This window comes from Octopus sinensis, linkage group LG4, assembly GCF_006345805.1.
Source record: "Octopus sinensis linkage group LG4, ASM634580v1, whole genome shotgun sequence".
NCBI lineage: Eukaryota > Metazoa > Mollusca > Cephalopoda > Octopoda > Octopodidae > Octopus > Octopus sinensis.
The window spans coordinates 65380923-65400424 of NC_043000.1; the positions used below are offsets into that span (position 1 = coordinate 65380923).

Sequence of the window (19502 nt, forward strand, 5' to 3'; positions counted from 1 at the left end):
AGATGATAAAAAAAAATATTTGCAAGCACTTACAACATTTTTATAATATGAGAACAGCAAAAAAAAAAAAAAGTTGTGAAAGTTGCAGAAGCTAGTTATGAATATTTTAAGGCACATTTGTTAATGCTTTGGCATTAGACCAAACAGTGACAGAATGTAGACACAACATTTAATTAAGCATTGTAAAATGATCAAGTAAAAGTAACTGGATGAGATCTTTAGAAACAATAGAATAATCAGATTAGTTACTTTTAATGAAATCACTACAGAAAACAGGCACCAACTGTATTTCTGAAACACTACATAATATGGAAGTCTTCAGGGAGAATAGATTTCATGTTACATAGTTGCATATTTTGATAAGATTTTTCAGGGACGCAATGATTCTGCAACATGGGAGATATTGTAGTAAAGATTGTTTGCCAACATAACATGGCAATCCCGGTTTAGGACTAATGTTGCTGTAATTTAGCCCCAGGAGACATCGTCTCCAGCTGGTTATACAACACGATCTGTGTCCTTATATTTTCAAACAAGGGAATCTTTACTACAAAGTACTGTTGCTGAATATGTCATGTTGTGAGATTTGAAAATGGTAATTTTCTAATGGGAGATATTGTTTGTATTATGCTTTTGTGTTTGCATTGATAACTTTTTTTTAGGGAAATCAAGATTCAGAGAATTTGCTTTGTGTCATATGAAACATGTTTATGAATATACTACTCTTGGTAATTAAAGAATTGTCTTTGTAAATGTCTGGATTAAAAATAATGACTAGTAATGATAATTTTCATGGTAAAATATTTCTCTCTGGCTTATCTTTTACCATATACCTTTCTTCGGTGGAACTAATAAATCTTGAGATTTTCGTGACTGAAAAATTCCCAAAGTTTGAGGATACGGAAGTGTCAGGTTATCCACACCTAAAAATAAATATAAACAAATACATAAAATATAAATATATTCATATATATAATCATTTAACATCCACTTTTCCATGCTTGCATGGATTGAATGAGGTGTATTTTGAGGCAGATTTTCTGTGGCTGGATGCCCTCTCTGTCACCAACCCTCACCTCTTTCCAAACAAGGTAATATTTCCCTATGGCCAGACATGTTCTTGCAGAATATGGGAAATGTAAGGCACTACATGTATGACAGTGACAATAATTTACAACTAACATGCAATATCAAGCCAAGGAGACACTGACACACACACATTCATGTGTGTGTATGTGTGTATATATATATATATTATATATATATATATATACATGCACACACACACACACACATATATATATACATATATGTGTGTGTGATATATATACACACATACACACACACACACATCATCATCATCGTTTAACGGCCGCTTTCCATGCAAACATGGGTTGGACGATTTTGACTGAGGGCTGGCGAGCCAGATGGCTGCACCAGGCTCCAATCTTGATCTGGCAGAGTTTCTACAGCTGGATGCCCTTCCTAATGCCAACCACTCCGAGAGTGTAGTGGGTGCTTTTTATGTGCCACTGGCACAGGGGCCAGTCAGGCGGCACTGGCAATGACCTCGCTTGAATCTTTTTACACGTGCCACCGGCACAGGTGCCAGTGAAGCGACGTTGGTAACGATCACGCTCAAATGGTGCCCTTTTACATGCCACAGGTACAGAAACCAGTTGGCTGCTCTGGCAACGATCACGCTTGGATGGTGCTCTTGGCACCCTACTAGCACAGGCATAAGTGCCAGTAAGGCAACGCTGGTAACGATCATACTCGAATAGTAGCTCTGTCAATGATCACACTCGTATAGTGCTCTTTGCACCCTGCTAGCACGAATGCCAGTCATTGAATTGATTTTGATTTTGCTTGCCTCAACAGGTCTTCGCAAGCAGAGTTTAGTGACCAAAGAAGGAAAGGTATGCATAAGCGGGCTGGTTACGCTCCTGGTACAGGCCACAGGTTATGGTCTCATTTGGCTTGCTGGGTCTTCTCGAGCACAGCATATTTCCAAAAGTCTCAGTCGCTAGTCATTTCCTTGGTGAGGCCTAATGTTCGAAGGTCTTGCTTCACCACTTCATCCCAGGTCTTCTTGGGTCTACCTCTTCCACAGGTTCACTCAACTGCTAGGGTGTGGCACTTTTTCACGCAGCTATCCTCATCCATTCTTGTCACATGACCATACCGGCGCAGTTGTCTCTCTTGCACACCACATCTAATGCTTCTTAGGTCCAACTTTTCTCTCAAGGTACTTACACTCTGTTGAGTATGCACACTGACATTACACATCCATCGGATCATACTGGCTTCATTCCTTGCGAGCTTATGCATGTCCTCAGCAGTCACAGCCCATGTTTCACTGCCGTGTAGCATGGCTGTTCATACACATGCATCATACAGTCTACTTTTTACTCTGAGCGAGAGGCCCTTTGTCACCAGCAGAGGTAAGAGCTCTCTGAACTTTGCCCAAGCTATTCTTATTCTAGCAGCTACACTTTCAGTGCACCCTCCTTCGCTACTGACTTGGTCACCTAGATAACGGAAGCTATCAACTACTTCTAGTTTTTCTCCCTGGAATGTGGTGGAAGTTGATCTCTGCACATTTTCAGTGTTTATTGCTCCAGAGCATCTGCCACATACAAAAACTATCTTCCCAGTTAGCCTTCCTTTGATATTACTGCACCTCTTATGTGTCCATAGCTTACACTGGGTACATATATATATATATATATATATAGCGCGGAAAACGGACGTTAAACGATGATGATGATGATATATATATATACACACTTCAGCAATGTACCTATACACGTGCTGTTGGTGATTTCTTTGCCTTCTTTGGACTTTTCCTTTCTCCTTTCCAACGAAGAGCTATACTCAAAGCATCAAGAACTCTCTCTTTTTACTGAGCCTTAAACTAATACATTCTTTGTGCACATCCTCATTTGTTATTGTTGATCTTATTGTTCATTTATTTCATTTGACTATATATCTTATATAGTCAAGTAATAGTTGATCTCATGTAAAAGCTGACCCCCACCCCCTATTTTTAGCCAAAATATTGGGAATTTTCCATAAACCCCATATAACAGTCAACCATAGTATTTCATGAACAACAAGTCAACATATGTGCGTCAAGGTACCATATTCCCCTGTATGTAGAAATAACAGTTACAAAATTGTGACTACCTTACTGTAGCCTACTCTATAGGTGGAATGCTTGGTGCTTATAATGAAATGCTCGGTGCTTATAGTAAAACACCACACATCTGTTGATAAGTGCTACATCACCATTACTAAAATGTATGCACAGGATATGCTGCAAGCCTGCATACAGGTTCAAGCACAATAAATATATGTGTCATACACTTGTTGTTTGCATGGCAAGAAACATGTTTCACAAACAACTCTATTGGCGAACACTGGCAAACACTACTGTCTGAATTCATACAAAGGCATGACTTTGGTAAGCCTAAAAACATTCAATCAATTCTAAATCAGTGGTTCCCATGCGACCTTTATATTCTCCTCATTTCCAAATACAATAAACACATGCATCATATGCTCATTCATTTACATGGTAAACTTCAGCGAACAACAGCAAACACCACTGTATGAATTTGTACAGAGACATGACTTCGGTAAGCCTAAATTTGACCTAAAAAAATTGTCTAAAAAATTTTACTTTTACACGGGTATATACGGTATGTATATATTAGATATTAGATAATAAAACGTATGGATGCTCCTGAACCAGTTGTTAAGTATCCCACCAGTACGAGACTGATGCTAGATGGGTCGAAACAATTGTAGTGATTAATAAATATTCTCGTATTTTCCACCTTCCATCTCTCTCATTAACCAAATACACACACACACAATGAGCTTCTTTCAGTTTCCAACTGCTAAATCTACTCACAAGGTTTTGGTCAGCTCTGAGCTATAGTAGAAGATGGATGCCCAAGATGCCACACAGTGGGACTACATTCCATGTGCCTACCACTTAATCCCCGGACCAATCAAAACCTTTGACAAATGGAAACTAAAAAAAGGGTGAGTGTGTGTGTATGTATGCTTGTGTTTCCATTGTCTTGACATTAAGTGATAGATGTAAATGAGTGTCACTGTCAGACAAGCAGAGTCATTCATTCCCAATATTCTGCAAAGACATGTCAGGGTATGGAGAAACATTATCTTTTTAATGAAACAGGAAGGGCATCTGACCATAGTAAATCTGCCTCAAATGAACTCCATCCAATCCATGTAAGCATGGAAAATGGACATTAAATGATGATGATGATGTTGACAGCATTAAAGATATTAAACTGATTTAACATATTTTTCTCAATTAGATTTAATTTCATGAGCAATGAAAACAGAAAAAATAATACTTACTTCGATTAATGGTCAAAGTTGGAGTTTGTGTCTTATCAAATGCCTGAAATATAGAAACAAAATTTCTTTCTAAAGCAAAACTTTGCACTTACTATCACAAAAAATACAAAACTTTTTTTGTCTTCTTAATAAAACATCGGTAGACTACCTAATTGTAGAGAGTGTTTTAATTATGATATTTACAGTAAATATTATAAATAAATTAACTGCTAAAGATTTTTAATTTAAAATTATGTTAGATGTGATAAAGACCAATTTGCCACAGATGGAACTTGGACTATGTAGTTATTCCTTGCCAGATGTCTGGGTTGCTTGGCACCCAACCTTTTAACCCTTTAGTGTTCAGATTACTCTGTTAAATGTAATAATTTTTCACTCAAATTGTTTTGAATTAATCATACATTATCTTATAGCTTTGAGGTTTCAATGATGTGATTGTTTGTTTTTAGAATATCAATGTAGGTTAGGTGTGAGAGGCTAGATATTGCCAGTTTGAATGTAAAACATGTAGAATATCTGGGCCAGATATGGCCGGTTTAAACACTAAAGGGTTAAATTAGGTACATGAATTTAATTTTTCTGCCCTTTTTGATTTTTTTTTTTTATCGCTGCAATAAAATTGGTCAATCACTTAATGCTAGCTTGATAGGTTATACTCCATGAAGGCATGTGGCTTAGTGGTTAAGGTATTCGGCTCACAATTGCAAGGTCATGAGTTCGTTCCCCAGTGATGCAGTGTGTCCTTGAGCAGGACACTTTATTTCATGTTGCTCCAAGTGCTACTCAGTTGGCATGAATAGCACTTGTATTTCAAAGGGCCAACCTTATTTATTTATTGCCCACAAGGGGCTAAACACAGAGGGGACAAACAAGGACAGACAAAGGGATTAAGTTAATTACATTGACCCCAGTGCGTAACTGGTACTTAATTTATCGACCCTGAAAGGATGAAAGGCAAAGTCGACCTCGGCGGAATTTGAACTCAGAACATAGCAGCAGACGAAATACCGCTAAGCATTTCACCCGGCATGCTAATGTTTCAGCCAGCTCGCTGCCTTGTTTCACTGAATCTCCCGGAGGACTACGTTACGGATACACATGTTTGTGAAGTGCTCAGCTACATACACATTAATTTTACAAGCAGGCTTTTCCATTGATCAGATCAATTGGGACCCTCATCATCGTAATGGACAGAGTGCTAGTGCCAGGTTATATGCCATAAATAGTTGTTATATATGTAGCAGGCTAGATGTGTTGTGCTATGTCAATTCAATATGATGTAGCGGATAGATGTAATGCTTGAAGGTTCTCACGTCGGAGTACCGGTAATCATCGAAGAATTAACACCAAGAAGGAAGAAATGTTATTTACATATACTTATTCATTGCCCGACAGGTAGTTAAAGAGACAGTAGCAATTCTAGTGAAAGTAACAAGGTTAGCTTGCTGGTTAGTAGTTGGTAGTGTAGAAAAAGGTTGTCTGTCAGTAGAGTGAAAGGGTAAGGAATGCATGGTGCTGACTAGAAAGGAAGGAAGGGTAAAGGTGGCATTGCCTTTCTTGCAGCCAAAAACCTCTCTTCACATGTCCAGGGAAAGGGACAAGGCAAAGGGAAGTGGTGCTCTTGGTTAAGACTGATGTAAAAGAGAGTGTTGCTCCTTAGTCTAGCTGACACAAAAGAGGAAGAGATAGAAAATTCTTTCTGTTATATAGACTATGGTCAGTAATGTAGGTGAAACCTTAAACAAAGGACTGACCTTTCCTTGACCAGCACAGGTCCTAAGGGGTGGAGTGTTTCCTCATCAATCATCTGGTGTGGAGAGAATTTCCTGCTCACTCGTTTTGACAAGCAGCAAGCCAGTGGATTTGGTTTCAAATCTCAGGCAGGGTCAAGCTAGATTCTTACATATGTGAATTTGCACCTATAACGTGCTTAGCTATATACGTGACTCATCAGACACAAATGGCTGACTGATATATATGTTATTGTTTCAAATTTTGGCAGAAGGCCAGCAGTTTTGAGGGGAGGAATAAATTCCTCCCTTCAAAACTGCTGGCCTTCTGCCAAAATATATTGACATCAGTTCTTGACTGGTATTTATTTTACATTATTTACATTTGATGGATATTTGTCCTCATCTTGTTTATTGTTAACACAACGTTTCGGTTGATATACGATCCAGCTTTCTTCAGGTGCCTTGGGGAAATTTTGAACCTGGGTTCTCATTCCTAAGATATTTTTCGATGTTGCTATTATTATTATTATTATTATTATTATTGTTAGTGTTCAGATGACTGCTTGGAATCAAACTCAATAAAATAACTATCAGTTGAACACTGGGATTAATGTAATCAACTTACCCACTCCCCTGAAATTACTGGCCTTGTACCAAAATTTGGAGCTAATAGATAATTGTAATTATTTGTTGAGAAAATAAGCCAACAGAAGACAGTAGCTGTACTTACCACACTCTTACAAACAGAATTTGTCATATTTGATTTGCTTTTGGATCTGTTTTTGATCTTTTTCATGTACTGCATGAAACCATCTTTGATCTAACCAAAATATTAAAAAATGTTGTAGACAAAATTACTTATTACCATACATACATAGCACAATTATAGAATTAAGAAGAATATGATGGAGAGAAGATAAATGCAATTTGTTTTGAGAAGTGGATTCAGGTGGACTACACTACTAAAAAATTTCAAGGTAATTTTTCATTAGGTATACCATTCAGAAAGCCCAGTAGGCTACAGTTTGTTCACAGCTGATGTAGAGAATGTAACTAGATGCCACCATTTTAAATTTGCGGTAGAGTAGTTGATGACAGGAAGAGCATTCTACTGTGAAACCAGCTCTAAACGTAATACACAAATGTTTAAAACTACTGAATTCTTCAACTAATGGTAACATAAAAAATTAATTAAAAATAGAAGAAACAATAAAGAAAAGAAATTTATTTTAAAATGATATTATATTCCTCTATAAACGCTGAAATATCTTATTCGGATGTTGCTTACAAAGGTTCTGGTACTCACCTGCTTACTAAATAGGCAATGAAGCAGGAAGATGAGGGGACCCTGAAATATTAGAATAAAAACTTTAGAGAAAAAAATATTGAAATTCATACAATATTCTAGATAAAGTGAGAAAAAAATGGCAATATGATAAAATGGTTAAATATATTCTGGTGTTAGGAAGGGCATCCACCCATAGAAATCATGCCAAATCAGACTGGAACCTGGTACAGCTCCCTGGCTTACTAGTTCCAGTCAAAACTTTGATGATGATGATGATATTTAAGGTACTAGTATGGTTGTGTTGTCAAGTAGTTTGATTCTTGACTACATAGTTTTGGGTTCAGTACCATTGCACTGCACCTTGGGCAAATGTTTTCTATGAGGGGGTGTTGAAAAGTTTCTGGCTTTGTGTAGAAGAAAATACAGGAGGATCAGTTAATTATAATTTTACTCAACACATTCCCCTTTCAGATTCATACACTTATTGTAGTGGTCCTTCAGTTGTTCTAAGCCCTATTAAAGAATTTGGAACGTTGAGCCTTTCACAATACCCTTAAATCCAGGAAATTTTCTGCATCCTCTTGTACTATAGCTTGGAGCCAACCAAAGCCTTATTGGTGGATTTAATAGATGGAAATGGAAAGAAGTTTGCTGTATATATATATATATAATATTTTTGGACTAATAGGTATATGTCAATTAGTGTATTGAAGTGTTGAGTAGAGCACTGGCACAATTTGGGCTACCTGGTGTCATCCACAGTTGGGGTATGTTTCCATTTTTTCATCAACAATTATCTGTTTATATTCAAAGTGTTTGCAATTCTTATTGAAAAAGATAATAGTAACAGAATATTATAGTGTTGCTTCATTCCCTAACCAGATGGGCATAGAACAACACGACAGCCAAAACTCAGGATCTTTAGTGAGACACAAACCTTTATGTACTTGATGAGACCCACACTGCAAAATTGATGCAACACAACATGGTGAAAAGGAGTCCCACCCATAAGGGACAATAGCAGGATGGGTCGAAACAACCGTTGTAAAAAATAAAGATTAATACCAAATTCATCTTCTCGTTACTTAAGAAATTATTATTATTATTATTATCATTATTATTATTGTGTGTGTGTGTGTGTGTGTGCTAGCGTCACCATCATGGTGGTGGTAGTTGTTCATGATGATGATGATTGATTGAGTGATTGATTAAGTCAAGTAAACACAAAAAATTTTGGAGATATCTTACCTGAAGTGAATGACAGGCAACAAACGCATACTGTATAATCACACTTTTATGAAAAAGAAAAATACCAAAGCACCACGTAAAGCCAAGAATTGGTGAGAATAATACCAAACCCCACATGCCAGCTCTGAAGTGAGATTAGACAATGTTAAAATAAATATAAATTAGTTTTTCATGTATTTTTTAATGGAACAGAAAGCAACTTTTAATTAAATTAAATAATTCTAGAAAAATTCAGTCTCTTAAAACTCACATTTTGCAATAAACTGTGTGTATTATATTAAACTATTCTTTAAGATGGTGAGCTGGCAGAGTCATTAGCATGCCTGACAAAATGTTTAGTGGCATTTCATCTGCTTTTTATGTTCTGAGTTTAAATTCCACCAAGGTCAAATTTCCCTTTCCTCCTTTCAGGGTTGATAAAATAAGTGCCAGCCGAGCACTGGGATCAATGTAAATGGTTTACCCACTTCCCTGAACTTGCTGGCCTTGTGCCAAAATTTGAAACCAATATTAATCAATTGTTCAAAATAAATACCATAAAACTCTTTCTGTAATGCCCCCTACCCTACTCTTTTTTTTTTCTTTCTTTCAATCCAAAATCAAGACAAAAATTAGAAGTAAGTAGAATACATGATATAGGGCTGCAAATATTTTCCATATTTGTTTTTATTATTAAAAAAAATACATTAATGATATAAAATTAATAAACATTATCTAGGCACAGGTGTGGCTGTGTGGTAAGAAGCTTACTTCTCAACCATATGGCTCTGGGTTCAGTTCCACAGCATGGCACCTTGGGCAAGTGTTTTCTACTATAGCCTTGGGCCAACCAAAGCCTTGTGAGTGGATTTGGTAGACAGAAACTGAAAGAAGCATGTCATATATATATATGTGTATATATTTGCATATATATATTTGTGTCTGCATTTGTTCCCTTGCCATCACATGACAACCGATGCTGGGTTTTTTTAATCTTAAATTTCCCCAGATTTCATTGAAATTCCACTTAGAAAGACACAGATTATATCTTACCTGGCCCTTTCCATTATAGGTTTTTGTATCATCTCACTATTTCTCAACATGTTTTTCAAAACAACTAATGTTATTACCAAATTGGTCTGCAAAAATGTTTTAAAAATAAAGAAAATTGATTAAATTTCAATTAAGAGAAATAGGAAAAGCCATAATGTTCTTAACAAACAATGTAAATAGAGTTTACACATTTGGTCTATATCAAAATATCAGTTGAAAGAATAAAAGTTCAGCACCTGTTATTCCTAATTGCAACATGTCAAGAAAATATATTTCAATGTTTTCATGTTCAGATCATTAACATAGCATTTTTCCTCATATTCAGGGTTGGTTTTTAGCTAATTAGACAGGTCTATAAAGGAATTGATGAAGTCTTACTTACAAAAATAATGAAAAATGCTGGTCCCATAAAAGCCCATTTTAAACCACTTTTCTCTGACAACCAACAGCTGAAATATTAAACACATTAACATATAGTGAATGTATATAGTAAGTGTTGAAGGTACATGATAATAATAGTCAACTGATATATTAGAGAAGTGGACAATCCTGTGTGATGGATGCAGTTCTCTTATTGAGATATATTTTTTTAATCTTTTACCTTTTATTTATTTCAGTCATTAGACTGTAGCCATGCTGGAGCACCACCTTATAGAATCGACTTTTTGTCCTAACAATGAACTGTTACTGTTTGTTAAGCCTGGTGCTTATTCTATCAGCCTCTTTTTGCCGAACTGGTAAGTTACAGGGACATAAACACACCAACTCCGGTTGTCAGGTGGTGGAAGGAAACAAACAGATGCAAAGACACACACACACACACACATATATATATATATATAACATACTTCTTTCAGTTTCCACCGATCAAATCCACTCACAAGGCTTTGGTCAGTCCAAAGACTCACTAGAACACATCTGTCCAAGATGCCATGCAATGGGACTAAAACCAGAACCATGTGGTTGGGAAGCAAGCTTCTTCCCACACAGCCACACCTGCACCTATATCTACTACATATGTGGGAAATTGTCTGAGTGTGTTTGTGGAGTTGTTAGCTAACTCCTCCTACATCGTTTTATCAATCTTGATGAAACTTGACATGAGAGTAGAACTCATGGCATACTCAGATTGTTGAAAAAAATCGATAATAGGGCCCCTGGAAGGGATCTTTATATATATCTAATATAGTTTATTTTAAAAATCAAGGGAAATAAGCCATTCGCCCCTGGAAAGGATCCTTATATATAGCCAAGGGAAATAAACCATTCGTTTTCCTAAATTATTTGGTACTAGTCTTAAAAAAGACTGAGGTTGATTCACTCAACTAAAATGCATCAAGGTGGTGCCCCAGCATGACCACAGTCTAATGACTGAAACTAGTAAAAGATAAATACAATTTGCCCTCTGGAAAATCCTTAAAGAAATACAATGTGATATTTGCTCCATGGCATTTACTTCAAATAAGATGAATTAAAGTACTCAATGCTGACATACAAATGGAGGAGTAATGGATCATCTGATAAGACAAATATTGAAGATGGTCAAGAAATAAAATCCAGAAATATATTAAAGAAGGTTTCTACTTACTGATCACTTTCTCCATAGCCATGTAACCGAGTCACACCTGCTGATATTGCTACAATTATTGCTGGTAAACCTAAAGATAAAATAACAAAGGGATTAATTTATTTTCATTAGGAAATAGTTTTGTAAGAGATATGATGTTTACGAAAATGCAGTATCTCAAGAAAGGAAATTGCTGCTGAATGAAAGTGCACTAATTAACCCTGTTTTTAATTCCAAGTATAGCTACTGTATTTTAGTTGTTTGCTAATATCCTTGGAACACCTGTAAGTGTTACAATAACACTGTGTAACAACATTTTAAATTTCTAAATCATTTCATAACCATATTATTAATGAAATATCCTGCCAATGACTTATATTTATTTTTTAAGATAATCAAAATGAGTAAAATGATATACTGTATTTTATAAAAAGGTTGTCCAAAAATATGAATTTGTTTCCTTAATTTGATACTTTAAGTGTGAACATATTGCTAGTTGTTGTATGAGGTAATATGCTATTCGAAAAACGTACTTTTAGTAATTATGTTATAGAATTACAGGATTATTTAAATGTTTTTTTTTTTAGCTGATTAAAATTTTAATAAGATTTTAATCAGATTTCTTTCTAAAATCAAACTTAGAAGACAGGATGCTGAAACTGCATGTAATATTAACCAGATGTTTGGTCAGTAAAGCAATTTATCATTTATAATATATAGTAAAAATAATGATTAGTTATGGAAAGCAGCCAAATCTCCCTCAAATTACACCCTACTGTCTTTTAAAAAATGTACAATAATAGATATACTTTTTGAATTAAAAAAAAAGGGATGACCATGGTTGAAACACCGACTTGATCATTGCTGACCAGGAGTGTGTTGAATAATGGCAAACTGACTATAATCTGATTCTATACCAAGGTGAAGTTATTTTACTTAACTACAGAACTGACACTTTTTAGAAAGGCATCATTGACAATAATTTTCCTCACATTATAAATGTCTGGCATTTTGCCAAGGTAAAAAAAATTAGTAAAAGAGTAAAGATGAGCTAGAAGTAAAACATTTTATGCTTTATAGTTTTCAGAGTTCACATTTTCCCCTGAATCTTTTTTTTTATTTTTAAGAAATATATAACATTTTCACTGCGAAATGGCTATTTAAAAACATACAGAAGCTTTTAAATTCACTTTGAATTTATAACCTGAGGTATCAAGATGTCCTAAATTGTAATCACTTTCTAGACAAACCTAACTTCAAAAAAACCTAATTATATGTTAATGATAATAAAAAATTGCAATGATATAGCAATGGTAATAAAAAAATGTTAAATTACCCCAAGCAACCAAAATAAGTTTCTTTACATCTATCTTTGAAAAGACGAAAACAATTGTGACGAAAATATCAATTCCTTCCACAAACATAGTGAAGAATACAGTGAGATAAAAGAAATGTAACAGGATGGATGTCACTGTGCATGTGATCTGTAAGATAAAAATGATTTACACATAAACTCTGGATTATTCTAAAAATTGAGCTCTAAACTTAAGAGTAGCAGTCACACAAGATATACTATATACACATATACATATGTATATACATATATACACATAGGCATGTATGTATGGATGGATAGAGAGGCAGACCAATCGATAATGGTTATGTATTTATGTACAAAAAAGATCAACAGATATTAGTGAGAATATTTAGATAGAATTGTAATGACAATATATACAGTTATAAATATATACAGTTATTAGAGACAAGTCCTTATTGTATTTAACTATTGCAGAGTAGTAGAGAATATAATTTGTAAAATATTTAAATAATGAACAATAGAGTTAAATATTGTAATTATAATTAAATACTGTATATACCTTATAACTTTTAAGATGATCGCTCAACAGAAACAACAAATTTGCTATAAACATTGACACACATAGATTCATCAAAATAATGGCTCTTGATTTGTTCAGAGTGGTTGTTGTAACATGTCTGAAAGAGAAATTTTTTTTAAAAGATGAGGCTTTTGTAAATGATTTAAATTAAGATATATCAAAGGATTTTGAAGAGTTAAATGATAAATGTATTTATTCTGTAGCAAGTGGAAAATTTGCTATGGGGTGAGCAGACAGCAGGAGAGATTTTCAAAGGAAGATCTCTCGACAAACAAGTGTTTCAGCCTGTTTGTTCCTAACACTCTAAGGGAGCTGGATCTACCTAGGTTATGACACCTGGATGTCCTCCTGCTGTTTTTAAAATGCTGCTTTTAGTGAGACTTGAACTCGGAATCTTTGGGTGATTTTATCACTCAACCACAAACTGGGTTTCTTTCCTACTATGATTAGTGGTTTGCATTCTGCACATTCTACTTTCTATTATAATATTTATTATTGTCTTTTCTTTGTTAATAAATTAGTGAAAGAAGAAGTAATGCCTGTAACCTTCTGAGGTCCCTTCAAATTGGTGAATTTGATATTGTTGGCATTCAGCATCTGTAAAGCAATATGACAATGCTGATTTAAGTCCTCATTATGTCATAATAGCAGCACTCTCAATATCTTAAGACAGACATGGGCAATATTTTACAAGAAACAGCTTGCATGAGACATGGCTCATCATCAGACAGGCAACATGACTACAATAACTCAAGGTAATTTTTCATTGGCATGCTGTTCGTGAAGACCTGCAGACCACAGTTTGTCCATGACTGGCTTAAGATGTGAGTCAGCAATGAAATATTGAATCTATCTCCTCAAAAATAAACAGTTACCTTTGATACAGTAACTGTTTGTTTTAAACATGAAAAATGTGTGAAAATTAGCAAACTGAATAAATGTTGATAAGAAAAGTACTCAGTTATTAAACTTTTCCTTTAATTAAATGTTTGTAGAATCCCACCAAATTAATAGTTAATAATAACTTATGAAACTAAAAAAGAAATAAAATATTTTTTTTAAATGCTTGTATTGTAAAGAGACTCTGTTCTTACATTACATAACATTAGAGATTGTTTTAAGTATGAGCGAAGGTATTGAGGTGTTCAGTGAAGGAAAGGAATATTGAATAAAATTTCTAAAATTGCTTTCTTCATCTTATTCCTTCAGTATTTAAACTGGCCAAATCAGGCCCAAATATTCTCCTGGTTTTAAGTTCAAACTGACCAGATCCAGCCTCTCACACTTATGCTGCAATGTCATTCCAAAAATAAATAACCACATCATTGAAATTTCAAAGCTATAAGATAAAACATGATTAATTCAAAACAATGTAAATAAATAAACATTACATTTGATAAAATAATCTGATTGCTAAAGGCTTAAAGACACGTTTGAAACTTCATATTTATCCATGCAAAAAAAAAAAGAGAGTGCTTAATACACATTTTTTCATATTGAAATTTAAGTTGGAGTGTTTGTAACGAACAAGCAAGGGATGGGCACAAAATTCCAAGCATTGTAGGGAAAGGCAAAGGCCAATACAGCTTGGCACCAGTGATGCCGCAACTCATTTCTACAGCTGCGTGAACTGGAGCACCCTGAAATAGAGTGTCTTGCTCAAGAACACAACACAGAACCTGGTTGTGAGCCCAATGCTCCAACCACTGAGTCATGAACCACCTGATAATTAAGTTTGTTTGGTATAGGTATGTCAAGGGCTTTTATCCTGTTTTTTTTTCAGGTTCTTTTTATTATATTTTTGTTTGTGAAGTTATATTAGTTCTATTTAAAAAAAAGTGTGTGATTTTCTGTTATTTTTTATCTTTTACTTGTTTCAGTCATTAGATTGTGGACATGCTGGGTCACTGCCTTCAGGAATTTTAGTTGAATAAATCAACCCCAGGACATATTTCTTTCAAGCCTGCTACCTAACATATTAGTCTCTTTTATTGAACAACTATGGGGACATAAACACATCAATACCAGTTTTCAAATGGTGGTGGGACACAAACACAGAAACAAAGACACACACACATAAACAAACACACACACATATATACAATGGGCTTCTTTCAGTTTCCATCTACCAAATCCACTCACGAGGCTTTGGTTTAACCCAAGGCTATAGAAGAAGACACTTGTCCATGCTGCTTCACTATGGAACTGAACCAAGACACATATAGTTAGGAATCAACTTCTTACCACACAGCCATACCTGTTAATGTATCCATGTTTAATAGACAAATATATCTCACAATCAATTCAATAAGCTAGCTATAAATTAAAAAGATTTTTTTAAAAATTCCATTTGTATTCCTGTTTCAGTATATCAACACTTATTAAGGCAGCAAGCTGGCAGAATCATTAAGTACACTGGGCAAAATACTTAGCAGCATTTCACCCGTCTTTATGTTCTGAGTTCAAATTCCACCAAGGTCAACTTTGCCTTTTATCCATTTGGGGTTGATAAAATAAGTACCAGTTGAACACTAGAACTGATATATTCAACTTTTCCCTTCTCCCAAAATTACTGGCCTTGTGCCAAAACTTGAAACTGATATAACAGCTTTTATCCAATTATAACAGTTCACTTAAGTTCATATTCAAATTTGTAAATAATTTACAAACTCACAAAAATTACAAAAGGAAAACAGTATTCTTTGGTAAACTTTCAATGACTTTTGAGGCAAATTTGTAAAATACTGAACACTCTCTTCCTTCACCGAAATTGCCATATGTTAGCAAAACATAATTATACTAACAACATGTAGCTGCAACTTACAGTTATATGCCCACAAATATAGAGCAGCCAGAATTACTTAACTATAAACCAGCTTGTTTGAAACATATTTAATTCATTAACAAAATTTGATGATTTTGGAGCTAGAACTGTTAGTCCTTGAAGAATTCTATAAATCACCAAACATGGCTTTATATATAAATTGAGTCCAAGGAGAGACTCATCATGCACTGTAGATATTATATTTGAATTTGTCCAACTCATGCCAACAAGGAAAAATTAATGAGTGATTTTAATGATGATGATGATTAAGATGATGAGAAGGTGGTGGTGGTGAGGAGGAGGAAGAGGATAAAAAAACTTACCTCCAAAGTATCATATAACATATGAATGTGAGGAAAACAGCCAAAATGGAGACCACTCCTCCTATGTTGGACATAATATTTATGCTAAGAGAGTTATCCTGAAATTAAAACAACTAATAACAATCATCTTTAAATATCTATGAACAGCATTGACTATTGGTAAACCTGAAAATTTACAAACTTAAATGAAAAATACACAAGGAATGTCGAAAAGTTCCTGGCTTTAGGGTATTGCAAAAGGCCTGGTTGGAGGCCCAACTGTCTGAGTTCTTTTACAGGGCTTAGTAAAAATGAAAGACTGCTGCAATAAGTGTGAATCAATCTGAGAGAGGAACATGTTCAATAAAATCATAATTATCTGATCCTCATGTATTTTCTTTTACTTAAAGCCAACAACGTTTCAGCAACCCCACTCATATACCAAGATTGTAGTTTGAAGATTGCAAGTAGTAAGTGCTGTTTATCAATGAAAGTTCTGAGACTAAGAAATGAAATTAATTTTGATTTTGTAAAAAACAAAAAAATCATATTTATTATCATCATCATTATCATCAACAACGTTTGTTTTCTATGCTGGCAAGGGTTGGACAGCTTGACTGGAACTATCAATGCCAGGGGTCACACCAGGTCCCATAGTTTTTTTTTGGCTGGAATTCCACCGCTGAATACCCTTCTTAATGCCAACCATTTACAGAGTGTACTGGGTGCTTTTCACATGGCATCAGTACCCACACCTTTGCTTGGTTTTAGGATATCAAGATAGTAAATAAAATATGAGAATAGCATATAAAATCTACTTGTAAATAATATGAAACATTTAAAAAAAAACAATGTGACATTGTGAATAATCTTTTTTAATCTATAATTTGTTTCAATCATTGGACTGTGGCCAAACTGGGGTACTGCCTTGAAGGCTTTTAGTTGAATACATCAACCTGCCTACTTATTTTTTTAAAGTCTAGTACTTATTCTATCAGTCTCTTGGCAAACTGCTAGATTACAGGGACACAAGCAAACTAACAGCAACTGCTAAGTGGAGGGGAAGTAGCTGACATGGATACAAAGAGACACACACATACATCAGTACACTGGGAATATATATCGATGCTTGTGTATTTATGTCGCCTTAACTCAGCAGTTTGGCTAAAGGGACCAATAGAATAAGTACTAGGCTTACAAAGAATAAATCCTGGAAGGCAGCAATAGACTCAAGTCTAATTTGGCATGGTTACTATTGCTTGAAGCCCTTCCTAATGCCAACCACTCTGAGAGTGTAATAGGTGCTTTTACATGCCACCATCACAGCTGCCATTTGCATGACACCAGTATCTGCCATGTTTGCAATTTCACTTGGCTTGATGGGTTTTCTCTTCAAGCACAGCATAATGCCAAAGGTCTCAGTCATTCATCATTGCCTCTATGGGGCTCAACACTCAAAGGGTGTTTTTCACATGCCACCAACATTGGCTACCTTGCCTCTGTAAGGCTCAATGCTCGAAAAGTGCTTTTTATGTGCCGCCAGCATAGGTGCCAGTTATGTGACACCAGCATCGACCATGACTATGATTTCACTTGGCTTGACAGGTCTTCTCAAGCACAGAATATTGCCAAAGGTCTCAGTCACTAGTCATTGCCTCCATGAGGCCCAAAGTTCAAAGATTATACTTCATCACCTCGTCCCACACACATGATGAGCTTCTTTCAGTTTCTGCCTACAAAATCCACTCACAGGGCTTTGGTTAGTTTGGTTCCTTTCTCTAAACTGTAACCAGGTTGCAGTTTTGAGTAATAAAAATTTTGACACCATATTACACACAATAATGCTTGAGTCAATATAACAGTCTCTGTGTGTTTCTGAGTGGTTAACATGTGCCTGCCATGCTGTAAATGGTTTAAAATTATAAGGTTTTAAAAGGAAATGTGAGCAGGTAAACAGTAACAATATGACACACTGACTGGAGGCAGGTCTGATCTTTAACTAGCATTCATTTTTCAAACTCACTGTTTATTTAGATAATAATTGATTTGATGACATGAGAAACTTCTTTTGAAAAATGATTCACTTACAACTTGGTGGTGGCTCATTAAAATAGCAAAACTGGTCAAATGAGTGCAGACACATTCTGTATAAGATTCATTCCATGAAGTTCGAAAACACCCATCTGTTTTCCATTCTCCAATAAGATCCCTACAAAGAGAACCATAAAAGAGAAGCTAAAAAAATTTAAGAACTTAAGGAAACACTTCAGTGAGATTATGGTGGAAAGCTGGCAGAATCATTAGCATGCTGGGCAAAATGCTCAGTGGCATTTCATCTGTCTTTACATTCTGAAATTAAGTTTCGCTGAGGTCAACTTTGCCTCTCATCCTTTAGGGTCAATAAAATAAGTACCAGTTGAACACTAGAATCTATTAATCAGGCCTTGTGCCAAAATTTAAAACCAATTGTGAGATTAATTGGTAATTAAAAATGTTGACTGCTAACACAAAGATCTTACATTCACCACACACTGGCATTACATTTTGTGGGTGACCAGTTATGTAACTATCAAAGGCCCTTCTAAGCAATATGGCATGACAATGTGCTAGTTTGTTTTGCAACTACTTATTTTACTCCAAGCCCTATCATCCATTGTGTAGTACCTTGGGCAAGTGTTTTCAGTCATAGACTCAGGTCAGCCACAGACAAAACTGATCTATGATTAATAACATTCCATCAACCTGTATGATTTTCAGACATGGTATATCTAGTATTACATTAGTCATTGTATCCTTCTTGTAAAAGATCATAGGGTATGATTTGAGGAAGATTTAGCTTCTATTTCTAACAGGCTGAGCAACTCCTTAGAGATCACATATGTCTTAGCTAAAGACACAACACAAAGTTTGTACCAAAATCTAACCTCATGACCATATAATCAGTACCTTTTGACAAAAACATGAGTCAATAAGGAAGATTTTATGTGGTCACTTGGCCTACTAAATATTGTAGCAAATCTCATTCAAATTGCATCCTACTATCTTAATAAATGTACTCAGTGGATAATATAACTTAGAGTTTACAATACATGAAAAAAAATGAAACTGTAATGGATTTGTTCATAAATCTGCTCAGTCAGATCTGATTGGGGTATCAAAAAAATAAATAAAAAATAAAAATTAAGAAGAAAATAGCACTGCAGCTTGCAGTGTGG

General features: G+C 35.0%; 1 protein-coding gene across 1 annotated transcript in view; it reads right to left on the minus strand.

The window, feature by feature from the left end:
• Positions 1-18: 18 nt before the first annotated feature.
• Positions 19-19502, minus strand: part of LOC115210311 (adhesion G protein-coupled receptor L4-like) — a 70915-nt gene continuing 51431 nt past the window's right edge. Inside the window, exons 19-30 of the mRNA XM_029778836.2 lie at positions 18376-18496; positions 16309-16406; positions 13141-13258; positions 12600-12747; positions 11285-11354; positions 10079-10145; positions 9697-9782; positions 8665-8788; positions 7435-7476; positions 6859-6948; positions 4396-4438; positions 19-923 (exon numbers count right to left, since the gene is read on the minus strand). Of these exons, the coding sequence (XP_029634696.1) occupies positions 823-923; positions 4396-4438; positions 6859-6948; positions 7435-7476; positions 8665-8788; positions 9697-9782; positions 10079-10145; positions 11285-11354; positions 12600-12747; positions 13141-13258; positions 16309-16406; positions 18376-18496 (1108 nt within the window). The 3' untranslated portion in view covers positions 19-822. The remainder of the gene's footprint in view (positions 924-4395; positions 4439-6858; positions 6949-7434; positions 7477-8664; positions 8789-9696; positions 9783-10078; positions 10146-11284; positions 11355-12599; positions 12748-13140; positions 13259-16308; positions 16407-18375; positions 18497-19502) is intronic.